The 15855-nt window shown below is 40.0% G+C and overlaps 1 protein-coding gene across 1 annotated transcript in view; it reads right to left on the reverse strand.

The window, feature by feature from the left end:
• Positions 1 to 633: 633 nt before the first annotated feature.
• CENPU (centromere protein U) overlaps positions 634 to 15855 on the reverse strand; it is a gene marked incomplete at both ends in the record, with an annotated part of 31274 nt that continues 16052 nt past the window's right edge. Inside the window, 7 exons of the mRNA XM_080710233.1 lie at positions 634 to 747; positions 2414 to 2570; positions 5077 to 5138; positions 6140 to 6187; positions 7048 to 7126; positions 10741 to 10849; positions 12500 to 12563. Coding sequence (XP_080566359.1) covers positions 634 to 747; positions 2414 to 2570; positions 5077 to 5138; positions 6140 to 6187; positions 7048 to 7126; positions 10741 to 10849; positions 12500 to 12563 — 633 coding nt within the window. The remainder of the gene's footprint in view (positions 748 to 2413; positions 2571 to 5076; positions 5139 to 6139; positions 6188 to 7047; positions 7127 to 10740; positions 10850 to 12499; positions 12564 to 15855) is intronic.

Below are 15855 nucleotides of genomic sequence, written 5' to 3' on the forward strand. Positions count from 1 at the left end.
CTAACTATGGACATCCCTTAGGAGACCAGGAGTAATCTGTCTTTAGTCTTTTACCTAAATTTATTAAATTAGGCCTGGGGGTGTAGCTCAGTGGCAGAGCGCTTGCTTGCATAGCATGTGAAGGACCTGGGTCTAATGTCCACCTCCACAAGAAATATATTAACTTATTATTAAATCTGTTTATATCACTAAGTTTTGTCACTTTGTTTTCCTGTATTCAAGCCAGCTTTAATGAAAACTAGCTTTCGTATATTTAAATTCACTAGAAATCTTATTAACCAAAACTGATCTGTGTTCAGAGTAAATTAATTTTACAGGTTTATTTGTATATTAAAACTCATTTGTCTGGGTATGACCCAAAAAAGGTATCATTTTATTTATATTTATTTTTTGTATCAACATCTCAAAGTTTATGAGAACACTAATCAGGAAAGATGACTATTAGACAATTGAACTAGTGTTATTTAATCTGAATGACAAATTAATTTCTATAATATAAAATTCGATATTAAATTATTATATTACACCATACTTATTTTCAAAAAAGCATTATTTATAAAAGTACAGTCTGAAAGGTAATGGACAGTAGCATGAGATGTGTTTACGTAGGCACGTTTTAGTAGCTGGGTGTTTTCATTTCTGATCAAGAAGCTTTCCTAATTGATGGTTGATATTTTGTAGATGTTTTTCAGCTCCCAAAAGGGTTCTTGCTTTAAATAGTAGTGCTGGAATGCTGGATGAATCATACTGTTGATGAAAGAAAATCATTTAAACTTGCAAATATCGAAACCATTATAGTTCTTTTATTTCAAGGCTCAATCTTAGGACCAATGCCAATTTAATAGAGCTTTCTGTAGCTACTCCTTTGATTTTTTTTAACTAAAATTATTCAGAAAATGCCTTTAAGTCATTTTCCCCAGGATATAATTTGATAACATAAAATGAAAAGGGAACCATTTTACAAAACTTGAACCAATGTCATCCTAAAAGACCAGTTGCTTCAAAGAGAAACTTGGCATCTGAATTATTTAAGACAAGCCAAAGCTTGATTTGGGCAAGCCAAAGCTTGATTTGGGCACGCGGGGCCTGCTTGATCTCATGTCTATTTTAGGCATGTGCTCTACCATGAGCTATCCCCCCTGCCCTTTATGTCTATTTTAAAATACAAAAAGGTTTACTTTCACTGCAAGAACTGATGGAATGAGAACACTAGCCTTATAAAGTTTCAAAATAAAAAGCCATCATCTAGAAAAATTACTGGGAGGATCAATTAAATGTTGCCAATCCAAACTTGTTAATGATTAGATATAGAACACAAAGTCTATCTCATAATATTCTAAAATAATTAGTAAAACCAAACTTGCTGTTGCTAGTACGCACACAAAAATTTTGGTTTTAACCAAAGTTGTTATGTTCAAATTGAATCAGTACTACTATTAATTTCACTAAACAAATTCCTAACTCCAAATAAAAAGCTTTAGACTAAGTACATTACAAAAAACTTAAAATATTCTATTTCTGAATCTCTAAATATATGAACAAATCTTTGGCTCAGGAGGATTAACTTAGGTGTCAAAACCTTAAAATTGTATTTAGAAGCAAAGAGTACAAATCTGATAATGAGATGTATGTATACATTACATGTAATTTTATATGTGCATTTTATGTAAAATTATATTAGTTATAATTATATTAGTTATGTTTTAAGTGATATAAAATATTTGTATATTTATAAATATACATATTTATATTTACATATATATCAATATTTTATATCACTTAAAACATTTAAGTTTATACATTTATAAATATATATGTAAATATAAATATATATTTATAAATATATAAATATTTTATATCACTTAAAACATTTCTATTATTCTGAGTGGGATGTTATAACAATAGCAAAACCTGTGGTAAGTATTCAGAAGCAAATGTAAAATTTATTAAAACAGTAACACACCACATTTTCCTTACTATATTTTTTATGTTTCTCAACTTGTAAAACTGCATCCACTATTTATATGAGATAATAGCTTACTTCTCAGATAAAAACAGTACTATGAATATGAGAGACAAAGAATAGAGGTTGGTCTTAAGAGTATGTCTAAGTGATGTTCTATTGATGAAAATTATAATAAAGCAAAGCATGGCTTTTCAATTAAGATTTATGCAGATTTCATACCTCCTTTGGTAAAATTTGGTTATCTGAAGTTTAAATACCTTAATAAAATGGTGCTTCTGGATTTTTTCTACGCCCTAGCATTCATTAAGTAGCTAAAAGTGTTGATATGGTAAATTTTCATTGATTTAGAGTGATACTGTTCATTGTCTTTCTTTAAAGCTTCTGTTACTCTACTGTGAAAATGCCCTTTTATCCCTGAAGCACAGAAGAAATAAAAGTGCAGCTTACCACTTCCTTCACATTTGGTTCTTTCTCTTGAACAACTGAATAATCTTGATAGAGCTGTTTTAAATTTGATAAGAAACACACTGCATTTCTAAGGGATGACCTTTTCTCCTTCAGCTGATCATATTTTGTCTGTAGTTGTTTCAGCTGTGGTTCTAACCTGGAACAAGAAAATAAATATTTTTGACCAAAAATAAGTGACATAGAATAAAGTAACAGCCTACGGTGTATGAGACTGAGTATATAAGTACACTGAGTGAAGTATGAAAATCCAGGTGCGGTAGACTTGATTTATCTTTGGCTCTGAAATTATAAATATATGATGGATGTTAGGTTTCAGTTTAATATGTAGGAAGAGTCCTGTGAACTATCATGTATGACGACTAATACGCAGTACACCCACAAAGGATGTGCTAAAATCCATCCTGTCAGTCTTGGAAACCACTGAACTAAAATACTGAGCATGGGGGCTGCGTATCCCTGTCATCAGCTTGAGGCCAGCCTGGGCAACTTAGTGAGACACTGTCTCAAAACAAAAAATAAAAAGGGCCGGGGGTACAGCTCAGTGATAGAATGCCGCTGGTCAAGCCCTAGTAACTAACACACACACACACACACACACACACACACACACACACACACACACACACACAAAGTGCCTGTGCTAATATTTTGTACTTTCAGGTAGGAGTAGCCAGGCATTAGGGTTTGGCAGTTTGGCATGGACAAAAAGCTTTTTCCTTGTCAGAAAAAACTTTTTCCTTGGCATCTGCTTGACAAGGTCTAATAAAACCAGTGGGAAACTATCACAGAGAAAATGTGTGACCTTGAACCAACTGTTTCATCTCTCAAATACAAGGTTTTCACCTATATATGAAGGATGACTTGGATTTTATGGGCCAGTAAAAACACGAGGAAGAAAGGCTGAGTTTTTATTCTTTATTTTAGAAACAGGGTCTCACTAAGTTGAGGCTGGCAGTGAACCTGCAATCCTCCTGTCTTAGCCTCCCAGGTTCTGGGATTACAAGTGTGCACCACCATGCCTGGCTTAAGAAAAGTCCGTCTTAACTGCTCTTCATATAGAACAGATACAGTATTGGTTCAGGGAAATAACTATTGAGCTGGTAGGGTCATAGTTGGGAGTCAGGATTGGAGTCAGTCAGTTGATGGCAGATCCTGGCTCACCCATTTCCTAGGGGTGTGACTGCAGCTAAGTTACTCCCCATGCCTTCAGTTTTTCATGTGCAAAGGTAAAAAGTGGTATGCTATACCTTCTCATGATGGCTTTTCAAAATATACTTCTCCAACTTCTAAAATTATATCTAGGGTTGGGTGTTTTGCTACACTCCTATAATCCCAGTACTTGGGAGGTTGAGACAGGAAAATCATAGGTTTGAGGCCAGGCTCAGCAACTTAGCAAGACTCTTAGAAACTTAATGAGACCTTGTTTTAAAATAAAAAGGGCTGGGGATGAATGCCCATGGGTTCAACCTCTAATGCCAACATTTTTTAAAATTAAAAATTAAAAAAAAATCTAAAAAAGGAACAAAAATATCTGCACATATCTGAGTGGTCTAACAAAGCAGAGCCTATGGTAGAGCTACCATCATCTCCCTCACAGGATTGGATGATGACTGATGGGTTAACAGACAGTTCCCTGCTTCACAGGAAGCAATTACATGTTATTGTCATTATTAGATTGCCTGTAGTTTCTTATTTTGTCCCAGGCCAATGAAAACTTAATCGTGGGCCAGCCAGCACCTGCCCATGGACTAAGTTTGGAAATCAATGGACTAGATAACCAGTTTATCTCAAACTGCTATGGAGTTTCTACTAACTTACACACTGTTTTTCCTGATAATACCACATTCCTTCCCAAGGTGCGTGCGTGTGTGTGTGCATGTGTTGCTGGGGATCAAACCTAGGGCCTTGCTCATGCTAGGCAAGAGCTCTAGCTTAAGAGGGTCACATCCCCAGCCCTCTCACACTACTTGAAAGCTCCCTAAGGGAAGAGAATAGAGCTCACCCTGCTTTACCCAAGCCTCCAGCTCACACAGCAGTCCTGGCCCCAGGAAAACACCGGAAAGGACGTGTGGGCTGCTAGGCCTGTGTGCTGCAGTCATCAGAACCAGCCCTGGCCTGCAAAGCCCTTCAAGTACTTCCTGCCCGACACCTGGGCCTGTGGATTTACATGAGTGCGACTCCTGGTGTACATTTCAACTACAACATGCATATCAGCCAGCGTGAAGCACCTTCTGTGTATTTACTCGCTTGATGCCCACAACACCCTTTGGGGTGTTATGAGGGTATTATGCCTGTTTATAAAAGACGGAACTGAGGTGTTAAGAAGTAACTTGTCCAAGGTTGCACAGCCAGAAAGTGGGAGAGGCTGGATTCTAACCCAGGCAGCCTAATTCTAGTGTCATTCTCTAAGCAGGCTGCCTCTCAGGCCAGAGCTGAGTGATGCTAGGAGGTGGATCAGGGCTGAATTCTCCTTTGGAACAAAGTTCTGCAACTAGGCAGCAATACCGGTGTACATTGGCAATCCATGCTCACAGATAACCTGGGCTTTTAATTTAATACAGCAGCAAATATCACTCCTCAAACAACATACTGTGCTGTCCTTTTAGGTAACGTTTTCAAACAGGTTTTTTATTTTATCTTACCGAAGCAGTTCGTCCTGGACTTCAATCAAACGCTGCCTTTTCTTATCAATACTGGAAATCATCTAAGTAATACAATAATTTTCTTGTTAAATTAGTCTTGCAAATGTTTGAGCATCACCAGATAGACTGGGCCAGGTATTGGAAATGCAGAGAGAAACAGGTCAGACGAGGTGTGGCCTCAGTGGGCACCTAAAGGTCATTGGGGTTTGCCCTTCCTCTTTTCTCTCTTGCTCATGATGTCAAGAGTTTTGTTTTGCCATACCCTCCCAACAGGATTTGCTGCCCTGTCATGGGCTCAAAAGCAAGAGGCCAACCAATCACAGACTGGAACCTCCAAAGCAGTGTACCTAAATAAACCTTTTTGCTTTAGAAGTTAATTATCTAAGGTATTTCATTATAGTGATGGAAAGCCACAATAGATCCCCATTCCTCAGCTTCCATTAATATTACTCATCTGGTCAACCACAAAATCATCCAAAAAAAAAAGCCTGACTAAAAAGATAAAAAATCTTACACAAACTCTAAAGGTTATAAAATCCAAAGTCTTGATGGGCGTGGTGGCGCACGCTTATAATCCCAGTACTTGGGAGGCTGAGACAGGAGGATTGCGCAGTGTCAAAGCCAGCCTTAGCTACGTAGTGAGGCTCTCAGCAACTTAGTGAGACCCTGTTTCCAAATAAAATAAAAAAATAGGTCTGGGAGTATAGCCCAGAGATACAAGGCCCATGGGTTTCATACTCAGCACTGAGGAAAAAAAAAAGAAAAAAAAAAGCTGGGCGTGGTGGCACACGTTTGTAATCCCAGCATTTGGGAGGCTGAGACCAGAAGATCGCAGTTTGTGGACAGCCTCAGCTACTTAGTGAGGCTCTCTGCAACTTATTGAGACCCTGTTTCAAAATAAAGAATAAAACAGGGCAGGGGGTGTAGCTCGGAAGTCAAATGTCCTTAGGTTCCATCCCCAGACTCGCAAAGCAAAACAAAACAAAACAAAAAAAGTATGGGCTATACTCAAGGTATGTTAGAATTGTATGACTGCATCACTCTAATCATATAAGTAATTTACCTTAGCATTCTTGTTTTTCAGATTTTTCAACATCTGGACTTCTTTAAGCTACACAAAACAAAATAATAAATATTTACATGCATTTTCCAAACATAAGTTTTAACTAGTTTTACATACATCACAGTGATATATGTAAAAATATGAATAGTTCTAGTCTATTAATAGACAGTCATCAAATACAAGCTTTTCTAAGACAACAATGTACTGCCTTAGTATTAAAAACAATTTAGGTCGGGTGTGGTACACGCCTATAATCCCAATACTTGGGAGGCTGAGACAGGAGAAGGACAGGTTCGAGACCAACCTCAGCACTTTAGTGACACTCATACATCTAATTAGACCCTGTTTCAAAATTTACAATGGGGGGGCCTAGAGTGTAGTTCGGAGGTAGAATGCCTCTGTGTTCAATCCCTAGTATCACAAAAAAAGTGAGACAATTTAATTATTTATTTATTTTGTGGTACTGGGGATGGAATCCAGAGGCCTTCTACTTCCAGGGTACACTCCCAGACCTATTTTTTTTTATATTTTATTTGGAAACAGGAGAGCCTTGCTAAGTAGCTGAGGCTGGCTTTTTTTGTGTGTGTGTGGTACTGGGGTTCCTGGAAGCCCTTCTATCTCCAGCTACACTCCCATGGGCTACATTTCCAGTATCTATTTTATACTTTTTTATGTGGAAACAGGGTCTCATAAGCCAGCAGAGCTGGCTTCAAACCTGCGCAATCCTCCTGTCTCTGCCTCCCAAGCCTGGGGATTACAAGCGTGCGCCACCACGCCCGGCCTGAGGCTGGCTTTGAACCTGAGCGATCCTCCTGTCTCAGCATCTCAAGTGCTGGAATTACAAGTGTGAGCTACCATGCCTGACACGACTTAATAGTTTAGACTAACAACTTTGTCAGTGAGCTTACCATTTTGATGAGTTCTTCTTTAATATTTATATCAAGTTTGTTGACGGCTTCCTTACAGATTTTGGATTCTATTCTTTGTCTATAAAGAAGGTAAGAAAAACACAACTAGGTATAAAGAATTTTAAAAGGTGTGTTTCATTTGCTTAGTACATAAATATACAGAATTTGGCATATAGCTTTTTTTTTTTTTTTTTTTTTTTTTTGCGGGTCTGGGAATGGAACCCAGGGCCATTCAATCTCCAAGCTACAGCCCCTGCCCTAATTTTTATTCTTTGTTTTGAAACTGGGTCTCACTGAGCTGCAGATGGCCTCATTAAGTAGCTGAGGCTGTCCACGAACACGAACCGCGATCCTCAGGTCTCAGCCTGCCGAATGCTGGGATTACAAGCGTGTGCCACCACGCCCGGCAGCATATAGCATTTTATTTATTTATTTATCTTTAAAGAAAGGCAGACTGCCATGTGCAGCGCCTCATTTGGATGTGTTTGGAGTCTTGGAAGCTTGACTACCCTACGTTCTCCTACAGATGGACCTTGAGAGCTTGTTTGGAGGTCCTAGCAGGGGAGCGCAGCTACTCGTATACCCTGACCGAAGACCGGTCCTCCTCTATTCGGAGAAGGTCGTCCTCTTCGACTGAGCATGCAGCTTCGGGTGGGACGCACATGGAGTGGTGAGGGAGGAAGGGGACACCCACCTAGCAGCCAGATCAGCCGAATCATACCTGGCGATCAATGGGGTGACAGATGTCACAGCCAGATCACCCTCACATCCCAGCATATAGCATTTTAAATATTGAAGATGGCACTGTTCTCCATCTTCAGCCCTTTCTCAAACTTAAAAAAAATACTGGAAGCAAGTCTCATCAAAAACAAAAAAACACATTTTTTTTCTAAACCTCTGGCTTGGGTCATATTTATTCCCTTACATTGGCCAAGTTCCCAGGTGATACCAAAGGATGTAGAAGTTCTTCCAGCGAATCCTAGTTTTCCTACCACTGATTTTATGGCCAGCATACCTTTTCCCCTCCCTCCTTGCCTGACAGCAACTGGAGGAATAACTGTCCAACATATTAGGACTGAGCGATGAATAAACAGCCACAAGTCAGCTGTCCAGTTCTTCAGAAACTACAGAGCTCACCCAAAGGAACTGGCTCAGGTCCCTGTCACTAGGGCATAGACCTGGCGGCCGGGCTCTTGTTCCTCTGGTTTGGCACGCATGGCTGGGAGGCAGACCAGACCCACAGTGGCTCTGCAGCAGCAGACACTGCCAGGACTCTGGCCCATTACTGACTTGGGTCGTCTTCTCATTATTTAGACTTCTGTGTCTATTCTAGGTAATGGTCCTTTGTTGTGTATATCTTTTGCAAATCTTTTCTCCTGTTCTGTGGTTTGTCTTTTAATTTAATTTTATTTTTGTGGTACTGGGGGTGGAACCCAGAGGCTTTCTACCTCCGGGCTATACTCCCAGACCTATTTTATATTTTATATGGAAACAGGGTCTCACTAAGTTGCTGAGAGCCTCACTAAGTAGCTGAGGCTGGCTTTGAACCTGTGTGATCCTCCTGTCTCAGCCTCCCAAGCACTGGGATTACAAGCATGCACAACCATGCCCGGCTTTTCATTTTAACTATACAGGTCAAGTTTATCAGTTCTCATGAATTGTGCTTTTGGTGTTATCAAGTCATTGTCACACCAATGGGCATCTGGATTTTCTCCTCTGTGATCTTCTAGGAGATTTACCATTTCACATTTAGCTCTCAAAGGCATTTTGAGTTAATTTGTGTTGAGGGTGTAAGGACTCTCTACACACTCCCGTACAATACCTATGAAATGTGTCCAGGTCCTTCTCCAGCCTGGCAGTATAGGTTTACATGCCGGAGTTAGCACTGAAGGAGGGTGCAAGTAAGTTATTCTTAATAAAGATGAGAGAGTTTATTTGCAAATTTCCTCATCAGTTTGCTCATTCAATGTATTTTGAGCATTTTCTATACTACCAGTCTAATTAGAGTTATAAATGCTGAATATATTTGAACTAAAACCACAGGACTTTAGTGATAGCATTAACCATCAATATTCTTTCCAGTTGATCACAGCGGGCACTTTGAGACTGTAACTTGATGAGGATACTGGGAAGAAAGGACCTTGCTGTGCTTCTAGGTGACTTTTGCAGAGTGTCTGAGAGCATCATGACTCAGCAGCAAAAGCCTCTAGGTCCTCTAGGTCCCGTTGTTCCAGCACCATCTGTGGAAGGCTCCACTGCATGGCCTATTCTGTTCCACTGACCTATTTGTTCTTTTACCAGGTCACACAGTAGCCTTATAGTATATTTTGTTATCAGGCAGTATCAGTCCTCCAAGTTTGTCTACCATACTGACTTAGCTATTCTTGGTCTTCTGCCTCTCCATACAAAGTTTTGAGTTGATATCTGCAAAACAACTTGCTGGGTATACTAACTAGCCACTACCCTAGTGGATGCTCTCTGGAAGGCCAGCAGGGTTCACAGGCAGTGGCTGGCTGGTTCGCATCTCTGACTCACTCTGCCAGACCACTTTTTTTTTTTTTTTTTTTTTTGGTGGTATCAGGGATTGAACCCAGGAGCATACTACCTCTGAGCTACACTCTCAGTTCTATTTTATTATTTTTTAATTTTGAAATAAGGTCTCACTAAATTCTGGAGGACCTCACTAAGTTGTTGAGGCTGGCTGTGAACCTGTGATTCTTCTGTCAGCCTGATGACTACTGGGATTACAAGTGTAAGCCACCATGCCCAGCCAGGCTACAATTTTTTTTTTTTTTTTTGCGGATCTGGGGATGGATCCCAGAGGCATTTGACCTCCGAGCTACACCCCCTGCCCAATTTTTTATTCTTCATTTTGAAACAGGGTCTTACTGAGTTGTGGAGGACCTCACTAAGTTGCTGAGGCTTTCCCCGAACCGCGATCTTCCTGTCTCACCCTCCCAAATACTGGGATTACAAGTATGCGCCACCATGCCCTGCTTAAGGCCACAATTTTTATAATACCTTTGTTATTGTTTTGTACCATAAGAACTTTTTACAAATGAATAGATCTTTAGCAAAGGAAAACACCAACAACAAAACCAAGAAAAAACTGGGCCTGTGCTTGTGAGTTCTGGAGAAACGCAGGTGGCGATGACTGATCTGGGGCAGCTGTTTCCTCAGTGTTCCTCACTGGCCCCAGGCTGGAGGATGACAGTCAGGCTAAGGATTTGCTGCCACTTCTTTCTGGAGCACGAAGGGTGAAGTCCTCACTGTTAGGTGACTGTGTGATGAGTGACTGAGGCTTCCCTGCCTAGCACTCATCTCCCTCTGACCTTACTCATGGAGCTGACAGGGACTGAAGTGTGATCTTCCTCTACACACACTGACCACGAAGCCAAAGGCCCTGTGGGAAAACTCGCTCGTAGGCTGATGTCACAACCCCGGAGGAACACAACTGCTTCAAAGGGAAAGCATGCACTATATCAGAAAGTCTATCAAAAACATATGTCACAGTAGATGATCCAAAAACGTGAAGTCAGCCTAATAAATATATATATATATAATGGAAATGCAAAATACACCTGAAGCACAACAGTAATGAAAACACTACAGATTAAAAACCGTGGGATGAATAAAAGGGGTGCTTCGAGGGAAACTTATCAGGTCCATGTGTCACAACATCAAAAGACTTACCTATACTCCAGAAAGATATTCTCAAATGCAGACAAGACAATATCCAACTCCATGATGTCACTGGTTTTCCTTCCTTCTATACACCAAATATGTGCACTGTCATCGGTATCTAGAATATTAAGATAAGTCAATTTAATACACTGATTATTCATAAGTTGACTCTAGGTTGGAGGTATTGAATGAGTGAAACAAAAATGGTGTCAGCAAACTGCTGGAGAGTTATTGAAGAGGAGCCAGTCACATCTTCCTGTCTCAGGCACAGGCCCACAGCCTGTTTACTCCGTTGCACTCTAACTGCTATCGACTTGGTTCTCCCATTTTTGCTCAAGTTACTGAAAGCATTGCTGCCGTTTAGTTACCTTGCTGGGTCTTTATTCAATAGTCTGCTGTCACCCAACATAACTGATGATTAAGCTCTTCTCTATTAGTTATATTTTCTTTTCCTTTCCTTTCCCTTCTCTTCCTCTTTCTTTCTTTCTTTCTCTCTTTCTTTCTTTCTTTTTCTTTCTCTCTCTCTCTTTCTTTCTTTATTTCTCTTTCTTTTTTGGTGGTACTGGGGTTCCTGGAAACCCTTCTACCTCTGGGCTACACTCCCAGACCTATTTTATATTTTTTTAAATTTGGAAACAGGGTCTCTTAAGCCAGCGAGGCTGGCTTCGAACCTGTGCGATCCTCCTGTCTCTGCCTCCCAAGCGCGGGGATTACAAGCGTGCACCACCACGCCTGGCATATATTTTCTAAATTTTAATCTATCTGACAGGCCAGATGTAGAATAACTCATGATTAAACAGTGTAGTAATATACAGTAATATGCTGCACTGGGAATCCGAAGACCTAGGTTCACTTTTTTTTTTTTGCGGTACTAGGGATTGAACCTCTAAGCTACACCACCAGTTCTATTTTTACTCTTTGTTTTTGAAACAAAGTCTCACTAAGTTGTGGAGGGCCTCACTAAGTAGCTGAGGCCGGCCACAAACCTGTGATTCTCCTGTGCAGACTCCCAAGTACTGGGATTACAAGTATGTGCTACCACGCCTAGTCTAGGTTCTCAATTGAGCTTTTTTTTTTTTACTAGTCTTGGGATCTCAAGCAAGTCATTTGTCTTCCCAGAGGCCCACTTTCCTCAATAATGAAGCTGAAAAATAAAGTCTGTTCTGCCAGCCCTGCACGGTGGTGCACACCTGTGATTCCAGTGAGTTGGGAAGCAAGAGGATTCAAAGTTTGAGGCCAGCCTGAACAACTTAGTAAGACCCTGCCTCAAGGTAATAAAACAAATTTTAAAAATGGCTGGGAATGGGAATGTAGCTCAATGGCAGAGCACCTGTAGGTTCAATCTCCAATACTGGAAATAAATAAATAAAGTTTTGTGTTTTATTTTGTTGTGTGACTGACTCAAGCAAGAAACTATCCATGTTAGTACGTATAGGAAAACTATAAATCCCTCTATATTTGTAAGGTGCCAGTCAATTCGTAAGGAATACCCAAATCTTCTGAATAGTGTTAACATAAACCAATGGTAGAACAGTCCATTCTTTTTCTGTAACTAATTCCATACTTAATGCTGCAAAGTGAAGGAGCATACAGATTCACACCGAGTTCAGTGCTTGAACTTTTCCATGATAAAACTTTAAAAAAAATTCGCAATTTTTATAAGTGGTAGTTTTATGCACTTAAAAGTTACTGCTTTAACAAACTAAATATAGAATTTTTTTCATGAAATTATTGAATGAGAGACAAAGTGTAAAACACTGTCTTGTACCTGAGTCTGTGGCTTCACTTCTTATCTTCTTCCTTTTTCTAGGAGACATCTTCCCTTTTTTCTGAGTTTTCTACCAAAAAATAATTTTTAAAAAGGATAGCTTTAAGAAAAGCTTTCTCTTCCTTAAAACATAAAGAATAAGACAATATTATCAATATTTAATACATTAGTTATACAATTTTTAATACATTTTAAATATAACTTTTAATATACTAGTTATATAGTTATCTACCAATATATAAAACATTGCAAACATTAAATAAAACAAAATGAGCAAGTGCTGTGTGCATATATATTTGTAACACTTTGAACCTCACTATGATGTGTAATTATACTCCACAAAGCATAAAAAAAAAAACTTTCATTGTTTAAGATAATGAAGTATGGAAGCCAGGCGCGGTGGCACACACTTCTAATCCCAGCATTTGAGAAGCTGAGACAGGAAGATCATGGTTTGCGGACAGCCTCAGCTACTTAGTGAGGCCCTCCGCAACTTAGTGAGACCCTGTTTCAAAATAAAGAATAAAATACAGGTCAGGGGGTGTAGCTTGGAGGTTGAATGCCCTTGGATTCCATCCCCAGACCTGCAAAAAGTAAATAAAATAAATAAATAAGAGAATAAAAAAAATTAGGGCTGGGGGTATAGCTTGTAGGTAGATGCCCTGGGTTCAATCCCCAGTACAAGAAAAAAAAAAAAGAAGTAAATAAATAAAATGAAATAAAGAATGAAAAATAGGGCTGGGGGTGTACTCAGAGGTAAGATGTTCCTGAGTCCCATCCCTAGTACCGCAAAAAAAAAAAAAAAAAAAAGATGTATGAAATCAGCCCCCGTGGTAAAGTGCCAGTCCTTGTAGCTTGCGTAGGAAAGAAAAATGGCTCCCTTCCATCCTTCTGTGTCTTTTGGCTGGGCTGCCAGTAAAATTGACATAAGAAAGATTAACTGGAGAAAAAAGATAATCACACATGCATAAAATTTTATATACCACACAAAAGTCCTAAAAAACATAAGATATGAAAGAGGGTCACATTATTACAGTGTATATATTGTCCTGAGCTACAGAACGAATAGGAACTTGGGCTCCCGAGAGGAGGTGGCCACAGGAGCTGGGAAGGAAACGCAGGGAAAGTGAAAGTTGTCAGGAATGCAGACAAGTCTCTCAGGTCAGTTGTCTCCTAGCAGCCCACTTCTGATACAAACACTTGTGTAAATGTAGATTTTCTTTATAGATATAAATTTATTTTACAAAAGTACAGATTTTCAGAGATACTTCTGTTATCTGTAGTTTCTCAGCTCGATACATGCCAAAAGGGTAGAATATTCCTAGTCATATATGGGGGGGTTCCCTGGTCCCTAGTAGTCTCTTGCCATAAACACCCATAAAGTGGTAGGAGATGGCAACTCTAGTCAGACATCATATAACAGGCAACACAAGAATGGGTTCCCTAAGAAAGGGGAAACTCAGAAGGTGAACCCCATGAATGTTGCACTATATCTAGGGACAATTTCTAGACAGCTGGATAGCAGCTGAAATCCAAGCAGGGAGCAGAGAGTCTGGGGCAGCTGAAACATTTAAAATAAGCTGCCCAGAGCACTGGAGTCAGCCTGGGGCTTCCCCAGAGGTCTGTAATGAGGACCTCACCTGTGCCGTGTGAGACTACATAAGGTTTATCTTCTAGAAAGAAGCTATCATGGGGTTAATAGCAGGACAGATAACAGAAGATAAGCAGTGTTGGAAGAAATTAGATGAAGAAGATGCAGAGACCTCGTTGACAACCGGTTAACCCTGGTCTATCAGGAAGAAATAGCAAACCTAAGGAGTAAGAACCATGAACTATTAGAGAATGCACTCACACAGGGCTGTACTGCTCCTAATGGGTAAAAATTGGTTCCTGGGGTGAAGAAATAAACAAACAAACAATCTTAGGTTAAGGGGTTTCAATAGATAAAGTCATATACAGAAAAGATGTGGCATTAAATTTTTTTTTTTCCTGGTGCCGGGGATGGAACCCAGAGGCTTTCTACCTTTGGGCTATAATCCCAGACCTATTTTGTATTTTTTATTTGGAAACAGGGTCTCACTAAGTTGCTGAGAGCCTCAGTAAGTAGCTGAGGCTGGCTTCGAACCTGCACAATCCCCCTGTCTCAGCCTCCCAAGCGCAGGGATTACAAGCGTGCGCCACCACGCCCGGCTTATTTATGTTTTTAGGGGAGGGTGGTTAGGAGGAGCAATGTCTAAAAATCTAAAAAGGCTTCTTAGTAAGGACAATAATGAAAACGGATTGTGAGACACTGCCCTAGAGAAGGCCCACTCCAGAGCCACCCTAAAAGCCTAAAACCAATCTCTGACCAGATCCACCAGGGAGACAGAGTGGAGGTTATGGTGAGCAGAAGTTAAGATCACCTGAGTAATTCCCTCCCCTAAGTGTGGGTGGCACCTGGGAAAATGGTGGGAGTCACTCCCCTGGTTACATATCTAAGACTCCACTACTGTGGCCTGCACAGCCTTTGGCTGTCTTGAGAACACAGCTGCTCTTCTGGGGTAGGGCCAAATGACTAGCATCTCAGGATGGCTGGCGGGAGTGAGGGCAGCTGCCAGCCTCTGACTAGAGAGAGAACAGGGATCTCAATCTTAAAACTGCAAGAAATTGAATTCTTTCCACCACTTTAAAAAATCTTAGACCTTTATTTCAGCTACATGAGACCCTGAAAAGAGATTGAGCTAAGCTAAGTCCAGATGTCCAGCCTACAGAAACAGAGAAAATAGTTGTATGTTGTTTTAAGCCACTAAGTTTATTGTGACTTTTTATGTAGCAACTGAAAACTGATATGGGGTGATCTAAGTTAACAGATACTTAGGAAATACTTTAGGCTTTCCACAAATTGACTAAAAACCAAGGTTACAGAAATTCAAGATGATTGTTAAACTTGCTTGAATAAAAGTTAACACTACTCACAAGAAGATCCAGAATTCAGGATCTCAACAACCTACCAATTAAAATGTGTATTACACAATTTTAAAAGTATGGGATTAAAAATGTCACACAGGAGCTGGGCGTGGTGGCGCATGCTTGTTATCCCAGTACTTGGAAGGCTGCGAGAGGAGGATTCAGGTTTGCGGACAGTCTCAGTTACTTAGAGAGGCCCTTTGCAACTCAGTGAGACCCTGTTTCAAAATAAAGAATAAAAAATAGAGCTGGGGCATAACTCGGAGGTAGAATGGCCCTGGGTTCCAACCCCAGTACTACCAAGAAAAAAAAAAAAAAAAGAAAAAGTCACACGGGAAAATGTGACCCATAGTCAAGACAGGAAATATGAAAACAAAACAAAACAAACATCCAACAGAAACTTTCCTAAA

Source organism: Muscardinus avellanarius, assembly GCF_963383645.1.
Source record: "Muscardinus avellanarius genome assembly, chromosome: 14".
NCBI classification, from domain to species: Eukaryota; Metazoa; Chordata; class Mammalia; order Rodentia; family Gliridae; genus Muscardinus; species Muscardinus avellanarius.